We start from the raw sequence: 20,845 nt of genomic DNA on the forward strand, positions 1-20,845 counted from the left end.
CAAGTAAAGCTGCAGTCTTCGTGGGAAGCCAAAAGATCACCTTAACACAGTGTTTCTCGAGAATACGGCCTATCTTCGAGGAGAGAGCACCTACATAGAGCAAAAGTGCACTTGGTCTGAAGGAATTACTATCTTCTTCCCACCACATACCTGCATTCTAGGTTTTACATTGAGTGCTCTATGAATTTGTTGTGGATAAAATCCATTTGCTTTAAAAATGTTCTTGAGGTATATGAGCTCTTCTTGCAAATTATCTTTATCAGATATACAATGCGCCCTATGCACTAAGGTCTTAAGGACACCTATTCTCCGTGAAGGGTGAATGCAGTTACCAGCATGTAGATATAGATTTCTGTGTGTAGATTTACGTTATATGGTGTGTCCTAATGTGCCATCAACTCCTAAAGTTCACAAGATGGGTAAGGATTAGTGTCTAGAATATCTGTCTATGAGGCCTATAACGAGCGCTATTGTTTCACCAATATATTTTTCTGCCAAATATTTAGCTTCCTTATTAAAACCAATGGTAGGAAAATGTAGTCACCACATTCATAATTCTATGGATTTTATTCAGAGACTCGGCAATGTCAGGCTAAATAGTACAGATGTGTTCATTAGTTTTGACGTGATATCACTACATACCAAAGTACCTTTAAAGGACTCTTTTATCTCTTATCAACCAACATTTTGATAAGAACATCACGGCCTTATTTCAACATGTCACCTTATTTTCATTTTAATGGCGAATTTTATGAGCAGATTGATGGAGTTGCTATGGGAAGCCCCCTCTCCCCTCTGGTAGCTAATTTATTCGTAGAAGACTTCGAGGGCAAGGCAGTGGACTTAGCAAGTTTTAAACCAACGGTCTTCTGAAGGTATGTGGATGATACATGTGTAGTATGGCCATGCGGCATGGATGAATAATATTGATTTCTCGAGCATTTGAATTCTGTCCATGCTAGTATCAGATGTTGTTCGGTATAAAGTTGATGGGACATTAGGACATTACGTATATCGTAAATCCTTATATATAAAATTATAGTGTCACAGTGTTAGTTGCCATACTCCTCTGAAATGGCTCAATCGATTCTGATGAAATTTTACATGTATGTTTGTAGATCTGAGAAGTGGTTGCAGTCTTATTTTTCATACCCCTAAGTGATAAGGGTGGTCCACCCCAAAAAAATTTTTATTATTTTTTGGACAGAACTTTTTATTTTTATTTTTCATGATGTGGCATTAAAAAATACACACAACCCTAAATTTTCACCCTTCTACCACCAACCTCTCTTTCTTAATAGCGATTTTAGTAATTTAATAATTTTCAACCCCAGTCGATAACTGATCAATTATCACTTGATCAGTTATCCTTGCCAGATGTCTACCGGTGATAGTCTTTCACTATTCAATAGATAGGTAATTGAAGAAAATGTACCAAAAGCAGCGGCTAGAATATCCCTCTTTGAATCGACATAACTAGACTGAGAAGTTTAACTAGGTAGCATGCGTCATTCGCCAAGCCGACATTTAGGCCTAGCGCACACGCATCAGTTTTTATCATACGGAAATATATTGTACAATCAAATTCTTTTAGTGGAACAAAGAAGTTCCTAAGCTCTCTTTTGTTCCGCTAAAAGAATTTAATTGTACAATATTTTTACTTACGATAAAAATCGATGCGTGTGCGCTTGGCCTTATTCATAATGCTGGCGAACTCGTTTCAACACGAAATTGCCACTATATTTGTATGCTCATGGATGAGCCGTGTATTGGCTGCAGTTGTTAAATCCGCGTGGTCTACCATAGAAACGCTAGAACTAATTGTGGCCGATAATGCCAGACTTCTCCCTAAGCCTTTTCTCACTCCCTACACAGTTTTCGTCATTATCATTGTTTGTGTCATGAGCTCCCCCCAACAACAGCTATTGTGTTACGTGTATACATTATTCTTATATACTATAGATAATTTATACGGCAAAACAACGTCTGCCGGGTCAGCTATAACATATAAAGATTTTCAGAAGTGGAACGAAGTTCGCCAGGTATACATTGTGTTAAATGTATGCATTATTCTTACAGATTAGAGATAATTTATATGGCAAAAAAACGTTTGCCGGGTCAGCTATAACATATAAAGATTTTTAGAGGCAGAACGAAGTTCGCCGGGTATAGCTAGTCTACAAATAAAAATCTATATCTACATACCAGTAACTGTCATCACCCTTCAGACCATAGGTGTCCTTAAGACCTTAGTTCATAGGGCACACTGAATATCCGATAAAGATAATTTGTAAGAAGAGCTCACATACCTCAAGAGCAAATGGATTTTCTCCACAACAAATTCATAGAGCATTCAATGTAAAACCTAGAATGCAGGTATGTGGTGGGAAGAAGATAGTAATTCCTTCCTTGCTCTATGTAGGTGCTCTCTCCTTGAAGATAGGCCGTATTCTCGAGAAACACTGTGTTAAGGTGATCTTTTGGCTTCCCACGAAGACTGCAGCTTTACTTGACCCTGTAAAGGAGGATTTATTGCTTTGTAAAGTGGATGTGTATCAGATTCCTTGTGGAAATTGTGGGAAGTCATACATAGGTCAAACAACACGCACAGTTCATGAGAGATGGGTGGAACAACGGAGATACACATGCTTATCACAGCCAGACAAGTCAACTGTGGCCAAACATTGTATTGATAGTGGGCATTCCATGAACTACAGTTATGTGAATATTCTAACATCCACCTCTCCTTTTTCGGATTCTGTCTTCAAGGAAGCTATAGAGATTAGATTAGCCAATAATTTAATGAATGGAAATAATGGTTTTAATTAGGACATGCAGAGAGGTTGTCATGGTTTCATCACCGCTGAACATACATCAATAAGTGAATTGAATGTGTGTACACCTTTGCCACAGGCAGCGCATTTGTAAGTGTATCTCTTTGCTCCCGACCAAGGTCTGTAACACACAGGCATGTACCGCCGCAGTGGAGCATATAAAGCCGCGCCTGGCTCCTTGTCGTCAGTCTTCTGACTCACTCTGAGGATGGCCAGACGATACTCGAACGAAATATAAGTGAAAGAAATTTCGTTGGCTTGACCGCATGCCCGAAATTTAATGGACTAAGGTTACATATTTTAAGAGTTAACAGAATCTCCTGTATATGACAGCACCAAGCTGCCACATATGCATGACACGGTATGTTTTCTATGAGGCAGTTCAAGCATCTTATTGGCAGTTGAATGCATTAGTGAGAAAGAAGGGTGGAAGAATGCTGTGTTAAATGGCAGGCTAAATTGTATCGAAAGCACTTGCCTGTAGTGGGTGCTGTCGGTGTCAGTTCTACTCGTTTTGGTAGTAGTCAGTGGCAGGATGATAAATGGTACCCAACACAAACTGCTGCTAATTACACTTTTCACTGGAAAATACAGATGTGTTCATTTTCTTTTACAATGTGCCTAGCAGCAGGTTAACTTATATTGAGATTTTTATGGATTTGAAAGCTGATTAGCTACTTAAATATGTATTGGCCCTCTTACAGGTCTCACAGGCAGTAATTTGGGTATATGAGATATAATTTGCATACAAATGCAGTAACTTTTGCTTGCAGAGAGATTTTATCAAGTGGTATGTTGTGCACCATTTTATTCACAACGTGGCTCAGTTTCCGAGTTGGTGGTTAACTTGTGTCTTGATAACACACTTAAAATTGCTGCGACTGAACTGGGCAGCAGTATTCTTTACAGTCAGGATTCTCACCTATTCTTAGCAGTTCTTTTGCAATTTGGCCCGATTTTCCACTCGGTGGTTAGCTTGTAACCTCGTAGCGCATATGAAATTGTCGGAGAATCACATTCTGCCATGTCATCTTAAGTACCTGTCAATCCTCGCTTTACCCACTATGAACATCAACACAGAGAATGCAACACTATGTGCCACAGATTCTGCAGTTTTACTGAGTTGTCAGCTGTCGCTGATCCTTGTCACGAATTTAGACTTCAGTATCCAATTTATTGAGTGTATATCTTCACCTGCAAGAGATTCACCAACCAGAGCAGCACCAGTGGGTGGGCCTTATTAAGTGCGAATAGCAAATCTTCCCAACTGCAGCTGTACAAGGGGAGTTCCTTTCTTAAAGCTTGTACATTTGACTAGAAATGATGTGAAATTTTGAGTGCATGTATGCGTATTGGAAGTGCAATTTCTTTTTCTATTGTTCGTGCAATTCTCTTCAGTTTGCATCACGCAGTGCTGCTGTGACAAAACGAAACAAGATGGCTGCTGTGTTGAGTAATGTGGCTGTGTACCCAGTGATGTGTCTTTTGCATCTGTGAGGGAAATGTTGAATGTGTGTGGGACCAATGTGTGACAGTATGTCACACTATGAGAAAGTGTAGGAGGCCATCCCCTTATGGTCAGATAGCACCAACAAGCAGCACATCAGTGCAAAGGTGGAAGCTTTGGTGTTGTCTGATAAGTGCATTACCATCCAGACAATTGTCAGAGAGATTGATATTATTGCAGAATTAATGGGCAATATCCTTCACATGACAAGTGCCAACCCAATAAGTCCCTCATTAGGTAATGATCATTTCAAGGGAGTGGATCGTGGCATCTGAGATGGAAATATTGTGAAAGTGCGAGGACAAGGAATATGAGTTTTTCAGGTATCTGATCACAATAAAGGGCTGTTGAGTGCACCATAATTACTCAGAGCAGGTTGAGTTAGTTTTCTGTATGTCCCTTGTACCATAATTGCAATCTCTCAATAGGATGTGTAACAGTTCAGTTTTACAGTTACAGCAAACTGTCTCAGAAAAAAATATAACGTCATGCTGGAGATTTGCATAAGCTTTTCAGATATCTGTTTTTATATGTAAACAGATAAATGTAGTGATTTATAGTGGATTTAAAATTAGTTGCAACTTTTGACAGTTTGGTACGCAGTGAATGTTGGGTAGCACAGTTGCCAGCGGGTGCTGAACACGGAACCTGTCGAGCTCGCTTGACTGCCTGAACAGCAAGCCGTGCAAGCCGGCATATCTATAATCTTTCTCAAACGATTTTAAAGAAACTATTCGGGAATAAACTCCGATTCTTGCAAACATTATAACTTTATTCATGAGCTTCATGATGAACTGCCTATCATTTCATTGATGGTCATAGTTAATGTGATATTTCGATATCAGAGAAACTACTGTGCCAAATTATTAGTTTGTAGCAAAAAATATGGGTAGCCATCAATTTGCATTTGTCGCATGTTAGATCATACATAGCTTCGTATGAAATTTAGATAACATATTGAATTATTCTTTAAACTTAGAAGGATATCGCTATCTCTCTCCAGTGTCGAGAAAATGGAATGTACGTAAAGGGCTCTGTCACAAACAAACATGGGAGTGAAAAAGCCAGAATAAAATATTAATAAATCTCTCGTATCTCATAAACGGTCTGAGATACCGAAACAAGTTTTTGGCAAATTATACTGTGCAAAGAGGAGAATATTTTGACACGTGAGTGATATGCGAAACCTCTATATCTAACATGATATTCAAGCAACTATAGTTTTTTTGGTGAAATAATGTTACATTTAAAGACCATCAATAGCTGGTGAAATGAGATTTGCTGTGAGTTTTGCAACAGTATAAGTGAAGAAGTTGCAAGTTTATTTTGATACTGGGAACTGTTTTAGGATTCTGTCACAATTTCAACTGCATTACATGAATACATATCTCAGCAACTTTACTTGTCACCTAGGCTCAGTCGGATTTAAATGAGAATGATATGAAGGAAGCCTGATTAAACTATGCCCTTTAGCATCAGCCAGTTCGTCGACCTAGCAGTGTAGAGATTGTAGCTTGTACAAAAGTTCTGTTAACTCTGCCTTACACAAGTTATGATCACGTTTAATTAACAGAGCATTTCTTTGTACCCAGTACAAAATATTCACTTTTTTCCATGCATTGTTGAAGCTTTTTCTATCACATTGGACTTAGTATGGCACATTGCTCATTACTATTGTCAAATTCAGAGGAATATTATGCAGAACAACATTATCTTCACACCCAGTGTACGGGTTCTTGGACAACCACTTTTATTCAGATGTGCTGCACTGTGTTATATTAATGCGACGCAAACACAAAACACTAGTTCAATACGTGATTACTGCAGAACACTTCAGCACCAGAAAATATCACTTTACAACAAGAGCTAATATGTGTAGGTGCATCTAATGCACAGCATGACATTGTAGTGTTTATCGACAGTGTGACAACAGGGCTGCTTTACCCACCAAACTGCTCGCAGTGTAAAACTGGCTCGCCATTGGTGTTACCTGGGCAGTGGCATCATGTGCTCTCTGGAGAGGCAAGCATCAAAAGTTGCAACTAATTTTGACTGAATTACGTACTTGACTATTTGCAATATCTCTTCTTTCTCATAAAACACACACACACACACTTCCTTCTATGATATAGAACAAGTTGTCAGGCAGATATACTTTCAGAAATGAATGAAAGTAGCATACAGTGGAAACATCCAGATTTTGCTCCAATGAAGAAGGAAAAGAAGCAGCCTTGTTTTCGAAGAAGGTTATGCCGTCTGCCATCTAGATTGTTGAAGAGTTACCGTCACATACTATATAATAAAGGTACAGGTCAGTATTACTGAAATCCTCTGACTAGAGATCAAGCATAATGGTTGCAAAGAGTATGCAACACCTGCATTTCAATACACCCGCTCGTACCGCTCAAGGAACGGTAACACTTGTTCACATGTAGACTTTGATACCTCACCACATTCAACCTGTTCACTGGGTCTAGCAACCATAGATCACTTCCCCTTTTCGAAACTGAAGGAATTGCTGTGAGGACAACACTTCATGAGAAGTGATGAGTTGGCTGCTGCAGTGAGAACCATTTTTCAGAGTCAAACTGCGGAGGACTACCAACAATTGTACCATACAACAAGTTGTACATTTTTAGAGAAAATATGTAAACTTACAGAAATCTTATGTAAAGAATGACTAATGAAAGGGCCAAAGTTGTTTTTAAACTGCAATCTCAGATTTTCTCAGCACGATTGGTTAATAATGTGCTTCTGGATGTTCTGCCAAGTTGTGGTTTCCATTCTACGCACAATATTTTAACAGCTGATCCAGCCAGCTCCTTCAGGTGCTGCGAGTTTTGCTGTTATGTATACTCGCTGCCTGAACTCCAACCAGACTGTGATCTACTGTTACACTCATGCTGCTGTTTGTAGCAGAGTACGATTCCAGACACCTGCCATGCCCTGTGATGCTCCTTTGTTTTTCAGAGCTTGCACTGATATATTTCTTGAAACACAACTTCTCCCAGTGTTTTCAGACTAGTGAGTGTGATGACTGGTTAGATTTTAATAAAGTAAGTTCCTGAACCAAAGTGTTATTTATTAGAATTTCTATTTTCTTTATTGTGATAGGCCACTTAATTATGATGTGTCTGATTTGCTTGGTTATTTTAGTTGGGTATGTCGCTGATGTTCCTTGTTTCCCTCCTCGACTGTCCTTATAGTCTGCCCTATGTAAGACATGCCACATTCACATGGAATACACATGCACCTGGCTTTTGGAGACATAGATTGTATCTAACATTACAATGAATATTTTTTATCTTAGTTGAAGGAAGCAAAATGCACTGGATGCCATGTTTCTGTAGGAGGCTGCTGATCTTTCCAGGCATTGGGCAAGCATAAGGTAGATAAACAATTTTTAGCATCTCTTCCTTGGTCTCTGTCTCAACCTCAACCTCTTCCTCAGAAGTTCTTGATTTTGACTTCACTGCCTGTTCAGTTTGATGATATGAGTATGCATTCCTTCAGAACATAAGTCTTAGGTATAATTCTTGGGCAAGGTTCTCCTTATCTGAAAGTGTTCAAGCTCTGTGACCAGAGTCATTAGCACTGAATTTCTCTCTGACGGAGGGTGACTGCTGGAGCTGTGGAGATAAAGGTCAGTGTGTGTAAGTTTTATACATACACTGTGACCCAGGGATCTGTCCTTTCTTCTCTTTACTAACACGTTGAGGAAATGTAGTTGGCCTTCTTTCTCAAGTTCAAGTGTGAAGTTTACATTTTGGTAGATGGAGTTTAAATTTTCTGAAACTCTTGAAGCTTTTTCCACTCGTGTGACCACACTACGATCATGTCTGCCACATAGCAATAGAAATGTGTTGTTTTAACTAAGTGGATTCCAGTGCCTTTTCTTCAAAGTGTTCCATGTATAAGTTAACCATGGTGGGTGGTAACAAACTACTTGTTGTCAAGCCAGTGGTTAGTTCATAAAATTTTCTGTCAAATAGGAAATAACTAGATGTAAAAATGTGACTGAAAAGTTTTGTATAACACTCGTCAAACATTTTCATGATCAGTTCCAAATAATCAAAAAGTGAAACCCTCATATAAATGGGAAGACTGTATCGAAACTAACCATAATATCTTTATCTTGGAGATGCAATTGACTTAGGTGGTACACAGTCAGTGGAGTTGCAGATGTGGTGTTCATACTTCCCCACATATTCGTTGAGAATGTGTTTTAGGTATTTTGCAATCCGGTGTGTTGGTGTGCCAACATGACTAACTATTGATCTTGGGGAAATTCTTTCCTTTTGTGCCTTAGTGATGCTGCAGGTGTTTTAAGATCCTTAATGATGTTATGTGGCAAGCCTGACTTACTGAGAAGACTCGTGATCTCCCTTTCGCCTTTATCTGTTGGGCCACATCTATATGACTGTATGCAATGTTATTCAAAAGATTGACAATGTTTTTATTGAGTCCACACTTGACATGAAGACCATAACATTGTGCTTGTCGGCTGGTGTAACTGCAGTTTCATTGTCCTACAGATTTCTCAGTACTACTCTTTCTCCCTTGGAGATGCTTGAACGCGAAGGTTTTGTGTGGAACCTCTCTGCTTCCGGTGGGAGAGAATCTAGGAGGGTTGTCCATTAAGTCCTTAGAAAAAGATAGAAAAACAGATTGTCAGGAATTGTACTTTCTTAACATAATCCCCTTTTAACTGTGTACACTTTTCCAAGTGTTGCTCCAACTTTTAAGCCATTCAGAAATTAGGATTTCAGAAGATTTTTGAAATAGACATCTGTTTAGGCAATGACATCCTTGTTCACTGTGAACAGTTGACAGTTAGGTCATTTTTTCAAGTTTGAAAACACAAAGAAATCACTGGGCATCAATTCCAGTGAATACGGTGGCTGTTGCAATAATTCTGTCTTTTATTCCATAATTTTGGGCATCGAAACTGCACAGGTGTGTACCCGTGCACTGTGACCTTTCCTTTTTCCAGTGAGGATACTCTCTGTGATATGTTCGCTCAACCAGTATGTTAATGATGCATAATAATGCCCAGTTAGTGTTTGTCCATTCATCAAGTAATTGATGTAGGTGATTCCACGTGCATCCTAAAAAACTGTGGCCATCACCTTGCAGCCAATTTCACCATATTTGCCTTTTTTGGAGCCTGTTTGCTTTCAAAACCCCACTGTTTTGGTTGTTCCTTAATCTCTGTAGTATAGTTGTGTATCCGTGTTTCATCCACAGCTCTGTATCAGGTGCCAGAACCACAGCAGCATTTCGATGGAAAAGTTCCCAAACAGCCTCACCGTTGATCACATGATTGCATTTATTTTCTGCTGAAAGCAAATGTGGCAGAGATTTTTTTCACACCCAATTTTTTGTGCAAAATTGTAACAGTGTCTCTTGCAATGTGCCTGTGAGTTCAACTACTTCTCATACTTTGATTTGTCAGTCACTCTAAACCACATCACGTAATTTGTCAGTCATTTTGAGGGTGGTCAATTCCACCAGATACCTGAACACGGTTCATCTAATGTGGATGTAAGGCCACATTCCAACTCATTTACCCAATTGTAAACAGTTGCAAATACAGGAGCAGAGGTGCCATGAACTTCATCTAACTCAGCTTTGATTTGTTTTTGGCATTAAGCCTTTTTAATAGAAGTGGTCAATCACGGCTCAAAACTCACTATTTTCCATGTCGCACAATAAACACAAGCTTGTTGCTTCAGTCTACTGGGACAATGAAACCATGTGGTGGATAAGGCTGCACCTTTACCACCCCTCTAGCAACAGTTGACATTTACTACCAGCAAACTGTTTTGATATTATGAGCACAATCACTTGGATTTTCTAAAGACTTATTGAATGACCTCGTACAACATGTTCCATGGAGTTAATATAATCTGATATTGATAGCACTTTTGGGTTCTGTATCTGAATTGGTAAAAACGGAACACTTATAGGATCACTTAGTCAGTGTGATCTTTTCCTTAGAAAGGGAAAGAGGTATCAAGTTAAAATTGATGTCACATACTAAGGTGTACTCTCACTTGGCTGTGTAAAAAATTTAAGCTTCTAAATCAATTCAATAAAAAAATATGGCCATTTGTGTCACACATTTTGATACTTGCACTCATCAAGAACCTATAGGGTACTTTTCGTTGATCTAGAATCATGAAATTTGATAAAAAGCAAGGTGTTGCTGCTGCTGCTGCTGCTGCTGATGTTGATGTTGTCCCTCTGTCTGTCCATCCAGCCAACTGTCTATCCATCTATTTGCTCTGGAACAGTTATAAGTATCAAGTTGAAATTTGTCTCTCATACTAAGCTCTACTATCCACTGGGGCAGTGTAAATAATTCAAGCTTCAAAGTCAATGCAATCAAAAGGTACAGCCATTTGTGTGTGTCACATATTTTGATACTCACAAACTCACTCATCAGAAACTGGAAGTCTATCACGGGATCGAACCTCAGTCTAACGGCTGACATCTTTCTTCATTTTAACCTAGCCTTCTTTTCTCAATGATGCAAGGAGTTGCCAGAAACAACACTTGCTTCAGATTCCGTGCTAAATTTTAGGCCCCCTTTTCGCAGTTGGATAACTGGGGTAGGTTAGGGACAAGCAAGTCGCCGAAGTGGCACCCTGTAGAAAGATTTGCAGCAGGCCTGTGAGCCACACAAAATTACACAAAATTATTATTATTATTATTATTATTATTATTATTATTATCAGAGTGCAAGTCCTATTTGCACTTTTCTGATATTTTGGAATGGGTGCAAAATTAGGCCTTTAACAAGGATCATCCTTGTTTCCTTGTCCAAATGTTTGTCAGTGAGATTAATTACAGTATGGCTCTTTGGATCTTGTCTTGGCTTTTTGCACAAGTGATCAAATTTTGCTTCCTGGCATGCAGATGTTTCCAACTGCATTCCCAAGAATGTGCAGTGTTGAGTCGACATGTAAAGGTGAAGGTGAAGAAGCTCTTCAGAAGTAACATCTAGCATTTGTCGGGTGTCACGAATTTTCTCTCGCACAATAGCCAGACTTGCATAATGTATAATCCTATTTGCCACTGGCATGTTAACGTGAGGTTTGACTTTAACCAACATAGGTACAACTCATTCATCTTGACACCTTGTTAGGAAGGTCAACATACTGAGAAGTCAGCCATGTTTTTGGTGGAGCTTATCCAACTCGTGTGTTCTGGAACATCATCTACCTGTAGAGCGAAGTGGTGGATCCTTAAGTTTTCTCTGCACCATTGATTAATAGTGTCCTTCCAGGTGTTCTCCTGAGTTCTTTTGATTTTATGCACAATACTTTGGCAACTGACTGAGCTTCCTTCTTCAGGTACTGTGAGCTTGCTGTTTTGAGTACTTGCTGCCTGGGTACCAAACAGATTGTGAACTGTTGTCAGTCTCATGCCGCTGTTTATAGTGGAGTTCTTTTTCAGAGCTCGCACTTTACACGTTAGGTAAGAGAAGAATGGGCAAATCCCTGGGTCACAGTGTATATAGAAAACCTACACACACTGACCTCTATATTCACGCATCGAGTCATCACCATCTGTTACAAAGAAATTTGGTGCTCTGTACTAATAGAGCTTGACCACTTTCAGATATGGGGAGCCTCCCGAAAGAATTGCAACACTTATGAATATTGTTCAAAAGGAGTGGGTACTTGTGTCATCAAACTTAACAAGTGAAGCAGTCAGAATCAAGAACGCCTGAGGTAAGAGCAGAGACTGAGATTGAGGAAGAGAAGCCAAAAATTGCTTACCTACCATATGCTCGCACAAGATCTGGAAAGATATGTGTGGCAGACTATTGGAACAGTTGAGGAGAGATGCTAGGAGCATCAGTGACATACATGACTGAAAAAACCAAGCAGATCACCTCTCATTGAGCACTGCCTCAGAAAACCTATAAACTGGAATGGCAGTTTCAGTTTAATTAACCTCTTGGGGTTCAGCACTCAGTTCATTAGAGCATCCGTGGCCATCACATCCACCAAAGCTGGAAAAGGCCAAGAGAATTTGCATTCACAGAATACCAGTTCAGGTTCTGACAAATGAAAGAGCATCAAAGGGAGTCAGACTGCTGTAAATACAGGGTTGCCACAGGTTCTGTAAATCAGGGAGTATCAGGAACTTTCAAACACATCAGGGAAATTTGGGAGGGGGGGAACTGGAGAAATCTCATTTTTGTGTCTCAATGGATGAAATGGTTGTTTGCTGAGGTGTCGTGCATCGTCGCTGTGTGGATGCAGCTGAGTACATGCTTTTTCCTTCCTACCCCCCCCCCCCCTGCCCCCCCCCCCCCCCTCCCGCTTGCAGTCAGTGCTGCCACCATGTCTTGCCACTAGCCTAGCAGCTGCTGATGAGAGGCAGGAGGCACGAAGAGTGATGAGTTGTATGAGAGTGATTATGTGACTGTGTGTGTGCTCTCATTTTATGAAAAAAGCTGTGACTGAAAATTTAATTGTCTTTTCTATATGCCTGTCTGTGGCTTGGCAATCATCTTTACAGTGAGTTGCTACCTATCCTCATTATTATTGATTCTCAGAGTATTCGTGCAAGTTTGTTGCATGGATTGATCACCATGGTCTAATTTCATCACCATGCTGTCTGCAGCTCGTGAATAGTGGGCCACATGACTGGATTTTTGCGATAGGCCAAAACTGCAGTGCATTTCTGTGGGTATCTGTAATGGATCAGGCGTACCAATCTGAAGCCACTCAGTTCCCACTAATGTTTAGGCCCTGCCTGTCGGATCTAGTCTCACCGATATGCCCGCAGGCCAGGTCTGTTTGTGTGTGAAATAATCACACCGGATTTTCATGGTTTATGCAAGGACCCAGGACTGCGGTGCTCCTCGGCAGGACAGAGGCCACGGCCAATGGATTTCAGGAATTACGACTGTCTCACCACAAGTACATTGTACAGTGTGGTGTTTTATAAGACATTTTATTTGTTGTAGTACATTTTGGCACTTAAAAACTAGTTTGTGTGTTAGAAAGTATGGATGTTGGCAATTTGTACACTATATACTCATATATTTCTCTAAAGAAAAATCACAAGACACCTGTAAAATAATAGATATAACGCAGTGGTTAATAACTGACAATAACGAACATAGTAGAACCAGATTTTATTTGCGTCACCTGTAGTGTTGGTTTACAACATTCTTCCCCACCTAATAGACTTCTTTCAAGAGGCCTACATTTTTCTGATGTTATTTCTGAAATGTTTCTGGAATATTTTAAGCCTGTCTTCCAACTCCAAGGAAGTGTGTATTTTTGTCACCAAATGTGTTTCTTTTTATTGGATTAAAATAACATCAGGGCTCTTAATGAAACACACGTACCATTTGCAGCTGCAAAGACTTACCCTTGAGATCTCAAAATTTGTTAGGGAAAAATTCTAAGGCTTGTCTGGAAATCAGGGAATTTCACTTGAGGAAACTTGTGGCAATCCTGAAACAGTGGCATGAGACTGCCAGTAGTTTACAATCTGGTTGGACACTATGATTTTTAAATTACTCAACACTACAAACCGTACCAAACACACTGCGTACTAAATCATTTTGGACAGCAGGTTTAGACCTTTCCCCGCCCTTCCTCTCTCTCTCTCTCTCTCTCTCTCTCTCTCTCTCTCTCTCTCACACACACACACACACACACACACACACACACACAAACTGCTATTTGTCTGTAACTTTAATCTTACACGTGTCATATCCTATTTAGTATTCCGCATAAGTTTGATACTGCTTTCTGTTTACTTCATATTGTTGCAGTTTTGACAAGCAGTACTACAAGCAGGGTTTGTCAATCAGTTGCAGCACAAAATTTTTTTTGTTGTTTCAGGAGCGCAGTCGGCAGGCTGCCGGTTCAACAAGAAGCCTCAATACCGTTACACGGGCTGCCATCGGTATGACGGATCAGCTTTCAACATTGTTTTAGGGCTTCATTTCCACTTTGATGAATCTTGCTACATCTATCAAGGGCATGACGTTTTCTTTAGAAAAGCCACACTAGACACTGAAGTAAGTGTTGCAGATTCAAACACTACAGATACAATGTCTGGTGCATAAGGAGATGAAACAGACACAATTATCGAGAATTTCCTCCACATTTGTGGCTGCTCTACTGCCTTGTCCTTTGTTGCTACACTTTTAATCATATAAAAATTACACATTGTGATCAGCACAAAGTTTGTATTGAACCCAGTGGTCATAAGCATGTGCCACATCTTTGCCGTTTAAGTTGCAATGTCCTTCTGTGACGCATCTCATTGAAGGGGTCCACATTATGTGTAAACAATATATTGCTTTAAAAGACTGAAGAGAACATCAGCGGGAGTTGATGTCTATACTTGAAGTATTAATATGATAAAAGACTAATTTGCAGGTATATATTTACTGCATATCACCTGAACATTTTTTTCTGTAATTGCTCACATACCCTGAAAAATTATGTCAAAGCAGAAATGTCTCCTCTGCACATAATAGGATAAAGTTAAACAATATATTCCCAAGAATAAATTGTAATTAATGTTATAAACTATGATACAGTCAAAATTTCAGATTGCTTATGTGTGTTCGAATGATGAGTCTATTTCTAGCTGCATTCTTGCATTTTGTAAACTTTAAATTTATATTACACCTGTGTGACATCTTAAGATGTGGTTAAAGAATGCAATTATTTGATGTGGCTGTAGTTCCTGCAAAATTATGTTCTGGTCAGAAATGTGTTTTATTAAATGGAGGTAATGAGATACGATTATCACTAGAATATAAGATGTTAACAAATGTTTTCACTTGCAAAATTATATAAAATTATGTATATATTCTAAATCATTGCTTGCAGTTATATAGGGCATCAAATATTGTTACTACCAAATAGTTCTCATTGAGGGAACAAAAGAACTACAGGTCATACCCAAATTGTTAAGTGTTAAGAATTGTAAGTGTATTTCGGAGTTGTTTTGTTGATGCTGCTCCATTTCAAAGTAATCCATTACTTTCAAGATAAGCCATGTAATAAAAAAGAAAAACTGTTGAATAACTTCGTGCGTAATTTGTTGAGAGCAAAATTATGTGCTGTGAACATGTACTTTAGTATATCTCCAGTGTCTTTGTTGTGCCTGTTATATTTATTTTATGATTAATTTTTTTGGATTATAAATGCTCTCTGCCCTTTCTACATGACATTTATGTAAAGTAAATGAAAAGTTGCAGATATTCCTGCTGTCTACATCCATTCTCAGTTTTGGAATTATGTGTTGTGAGAGTACAGTTTGATGTCACTTTCTGTCAGATATATGTGTAGTATGTTTGCTGAAGCCTACTGCATTGCTTTTTGTGGCTTTGAGACCATAAAACAATTTTAATGAAATTTAATGGTGTCATGTCATACACAGTAATTTTGAAACCTGCTTCCTGGATCCATAATGTAGACAGAACTAAGCTAGTAATAAATAATGGCTTATTAGTACACCATACAGGAAACTTAGCTTGTTGGTTGATCACAGAAGAGACAGACGATGAATCTGAATGTACATCTGGCTGTTACTTCCATTTTTCGGGCAATTATTATGACTCTTCTGAACCATGGACCTTCCCGTTGGTGGGGAGGCTTGCATGCCTCAGCGATACAGATAGCCGTGCTGTAGGTGCAACCACAACGGAGGGATATCTGTTGAGAAGCCAGACAAACGTGTGGTTCCTGAAGAGGGGCAGCAGCCTTTTCAGTAGTTGCAGGGGCAACAGTCTGGATGATTGACTGATCTGGCCTTGTAACACTAACCAATACGGCCTTGCTGTGCTGGCACTGCGAACAGTTGAAAGCAAGGGGAAACTACAGGCGTAATTTTTCCCAAGGGGATGCAGCTTTACTGTATGGTTAATGATGATGGCGTCCTCTTGGGTAAAATATTCCGGACGTAAAATAGTCCCCCATTCGGATCTCCGGGCGGGGACTCCTCAAGAGGACGTCGTTATCAGGAGAAAAAAAAACTGAGGTTCTACGGATCAGAGCGTGGAATGTCAGATACCTTAATCGGGTAGGTAGGTTAGAAAAAGAGAAATGGATAGGTTAAAGTTAGATATAGTTGGAACTAGTGAAGTTCGGTGGCAGGAGGAACAAGACTTTTTGTCAGGTGAATACAGGGTTATAAATACAAAGTCAAACAGGGGTAATGCAGGAGTAGGTTTAATAATGAATAAAAAAATAGGAATGCGGGTAAGCTACTACAAACAGCATAGTGAACGCATTATTGTGGCCAAGATAGACACAAAGCCCATGTCAACTACAGTAGTACAAGTCTATATGCCAACTAGCTCTGCAGATGATGATGAAGAAATTGATGAAATGTATGATGAGATAAAAGAAATTATTCAGGTAGTGAAGGGAGATTAAAATTTAATAGTCATGGGTGACTGGAATTCGAGAGTAGGAAAAGGGAGAGAAGGAAACATAGTAGGTGAATATGGATTGGGGGAAAGAAATGAAAGAAGAAGCCGCCTGGTAGAGTTTTGCACAGAGCATAACTTAATCATAGCTAACACTTGGTTCAAGAATCGTCAAAGAAGGTTGTATACATGGAAGAATCCTGGAGATACTAGAAGGTATCAGATAGATTATATAATGGTAAGACAGAGATTTAGGAACCAGGTTTTAAATTGTAAGACATTTCCAGGGGCAGATGTGGACTCTGACCACAATCTATTGGTTATGAACTGTAGATTAAAACTGAATAAACTGCAAAAAGGTGGGAATTTAAGGAGATGGGACCTGGATAAACTGACTAAACCAGAGGTTGTACAGAGTTTCGGGGAGAGCATAAGGGAACAATTGACCGGAATGCGGGAAAGAAATACAGTAGAAGAAGAATGGGTGGCTCTGAGGGATGAAGTAGTGAAGACAGCAGAGGGCCTAGTAGGTAAAAAGAGACGAGGGCTAGTAGAAATCCTTGGGTAACAGAAGAAATATTGAATTTAATTGATGAAAGGAGAAAATATAAAAATGCAGTAAATGAAGCAGGCAAAAAGGAATACAAACGTCTCAAAAATGAGATCGATAGGAAATGCAAAATGGCTAAGCAGGGATGGCTAGAGGACAAATGTAAGGATGTAGAGGCATATCTCACTAGGGGTAAAATAGATACTGCCTACAGGAAAATTAAAGAGACCTTTGGAGAAAAGAGAACCACTTATATGAATATCAAGAGCTCAGATGGAAACCCAGTTCTAAGCAAAGAAAGGAAAGCAGAAAGGTGGAAGGAGTATATAGAGGGTCTCTACAAGGGCGATGTACTTGAGGAAAATATTATGGAAATGGAAGTGGATGTAGATGAAGATGAAATGGGAGATATGATACTGAGTGAAGAATTTGACAGAGCCCTGAAAGACCAGAGTCGAAAAAAGGCCCCGAGAGTAGATAACGTTCCATTAGAACTACTGGCAGCCTTGGGAGAGCCAGTCCTGACAGAACTCTACCATCTGGTGAGCAAGGTGTATGAGACAGCCGAAATACCCTCAGACTTCAAGAAGAATATAATAATTCCAATCCCAAAGAAAGCAGGTGTTGACAGATGTGAAAATTACTGAACTATCAGTTTAATAAGTCACGGCTGCAAAATACTAACGCGAATTCTTTACAGACCAATGGAAAAACTAGTAGAAGCCGACCTCGGGGAAGATCAGTTTGGATTCCGTAGAAATATTGGAACACGTGAGGCAATACTGACCCTACGACTTATCTTGGAAGCTAGATTAAGGAAAGGCAAACCTACGTTTCTTGCATTTGTAGACTTAGAGAAAGCTTTTGGAAATGTTGACTGGAATGCTCTCTTTCAGATTCTGAAGGTGGCAGAGGTAAAATACAGGGAGCAAAAAGCTATTTACAATTTGTACAGAATCCAAATGGCAGTTATAAGAGATGAGGGGCATGAAAGGGAAGCAGTGGTTGAAAAGGGAGTGAGACAGGGATGTAGCTTATCCCTGATGTTATTCAATCTGTATATTGAGCAAGCAGTAAAGGAAATAAAAGAAAAATTCGAAGTAGGTATTAAAATCCACTGGGAAGAAATAAAACCTTGAGGTTCGCCGGTGACATTGTAATTCTGTCAGAGAAAGCAAAGGACTTGGAAGAGCAGTTGAACGGAATGGATTGCGTCTTGAAAGGAGGATATAAGACGAACATCAACAAAAGCAAAAAGAGTATAATAGAATGTAGTCGTATTAAGTCGGGAGATACTGAGGGTATTAGATTAGGAAATGAGACACTTAAAGTAGTAAAGGAGTTCTGCTATTTGGTGAGCAAAATAACTGATGATGGTCGAAGTAGAGAGGATATAAAATGTAGACTGGCAATGGCAAGGAAAGCATTTCTGAAGAAGAGAAATTTGTTAACATCGAGTATAGATTTAAGTGTCAGGAAGTCGTTTCTGAAAGTATTTGTATGGAGTGTAGCCATGTATGGAAGTGAAACATGGACGATAAATAGTTTAGACACGAAGAGAATAGAAGCTTTCGAAATGTGGTGCTATAGAAGAATGCTGGAGATTAAATGGGTAGATCACATAACTAATGAGAAGGTATTGAATAGGATTGGGGAGAAGTTTGTGGCACAACTTGACTAGAAGAAGGGTTCGATTGGTAGGACATGTTCTGAAGCATCAAGGAATCACCAATTTAGTATTGGAGGGCAGCGTGGAGGGTAAAAATCGTAGAGGGAGACCAAGAGATGAATACACCAAGCAGATTCAGAAGGATGTAGGTTGCAGTAGGTACTGGGAAATGAAGAAGCTTGCACAGGATAGAGTAGCACGGAGAGCTGCATCAAACCAGTCTCAGGACTGAAGACCACAACAACAACAACATTATGGCATTTGCAATTGGTAATGGTGGTTGCAAGTGAAAAATAGTAAGTTCTACTATGGTTTGTATCCATATTAAAATGTAGGTAACTATATCAGAATGCAAGTTATCTTGACAAATTTTGGACATGGAAGTCTTCTCAGGTTATCAGCTGAGTCAAATCGTCATTCTGTGACAGTGTTTTGACAAGTTTCCCCACTCATCATCTTCAGGTGAAGTGTTGGGTTCATGTCCAGTTTGTATCTTTATACATGCTACACTGCAGGCCCCTCTGCCTCATCTGCAATGGCGGGCCATGTACACACCTCAAGAAAGGGTGTCGCAGATGTTCGTTGTGGGACTCCTGCCGTATTTCAGCGTCCTGGCGTCTTATCCTGGTGCTGCCTGGCTATTCCATCCACTGCCTTTGCCACTTTCACATTGGAGCACTCTTGATATATTCCTGCTAACACTACATCCCATGCAGAACTCAGTTGGAAACTGCTATCCCAGTTGACAAGATCATGAACCTGTATCTCCACTGCCTCTTTGATGATCCAGTCCTAGAACCGGTTTGTCTGGCAGTACACCTCTGCCTGTTCAAAATCAAACATATTACCTTCATTGAGGCTGTGCTGTGCCACCACAGATTTGTCCATTTGGCCGAGGTGAGTGCTTCTCCCATGTTCTGAGTGGTGCTGTAAAATACACAGTTGCATCTGGCCGAATATATTGCCTGTCGTGTTCGCAAATGATGCTGTAGACTCCAGGTGCCCACAGTCTTAGTTTGTCTTTCATTGAGCCAAACATGTTTTTGAATTTAGCTAATTAGCGGAAAGTGATTTTAATGTTGTTGTTCAATATCCTGGCAATCTTGGCCGTGGGCAGCACAGCATATGGAAAGAATGCCAGAGACTTTGTCTTCTTTCGGATCGTCGTCATTCTTCTTCTTCCTTGGCTTATCTGGATCTCCGAGTAGCCTTTCTTGCAAAGTATTTCTCTCACATGCTCGAAACTCGTGGGTAGACTTGCATTGTGCTGGATGGTGGCAGCTGTTGGCATTTAGGTACAGAGGTACAGGTCTGTGTCACAGAACAATGCCTTGCCTCAGCTTATAGCATGAGAAGACTTGATCATCAGTGTAGGTAAATGGTTAGGTAAATATAGTCTCAGGCCAGAGGAAGAAGTAGAGCAGAGCCTGTGAACACTTAACCTTATTTTAGGCAGCAGTGTAAATATGTGTGTGTGTGTGTGTGTGTGTGTGTGTGTGTTTTAATTACCTCCAAAGTCGAATTTCTACATGAGTCAGAGACCACTTAATCAGCAAAATTCTTTATTAATTCTTATTATTCTTTATTAATCAGTCAGGATACATTACTTGTTCAGTGCAGCACCATCATCAGGCCTGTGGGAAGACAACAGCAACAAGACAAGTAAAATAACATGAAAAACAGACCAGACTATATCAGTGAGAAGTATCGTGATACATCACATGTACAAGACTAATATGATGTGAGAAGCATATTACGAAAAAAACCATGGAAGTGACACTTGGCATCAGAGCAAACTACAAATCTAAACATGAAATCATTGTGTAGAAAGTAACCTCCAACAGACATAACAATTGAAATCTCC

At 39.7% G+C, this 20,845-nt stretch overlaps 1 protein-coding gene across 1 annotated transcript in view; it reads left to right on the forward strand.

The window, feature by feature from the left end:
* Positions 1–15,746, forward strand: part of LOC124605509 — a 67,756-nt gene extending 52,010 nt beyond the window's left edge. The window contains exon 6 of the mRNA XM_047137246.1: positions 14,217–15,746. Within this exon, the coding sequence (XP_046993202.1) occupies positions 14,217–14,443 (227 nt within the window). The 3' untranslated portion in view covers positions 14,444–15,746. The remainder of the gene's footprint in view (positions 1–14,216) is intronic.
* The last annotated feature ends 5,099 nt before the right edge of the window (positions 15,747–20,845 follow it).

This window comes from Schistocerca americana, chromosome 3 (assembly GCF_021461395.2).
Source record: "Schistocerca americana isolate TAMUIC-IGC-003095 chromosome 3, iqSchAmer2.1, whole genome shotgun sequence".
NCBI classification, from domain to species: Eukaryota; Metazoa; Arthropoda; class Insecta; order Orthoptera; family Acrididae; genus Schistocerca; species Schistocerca americana.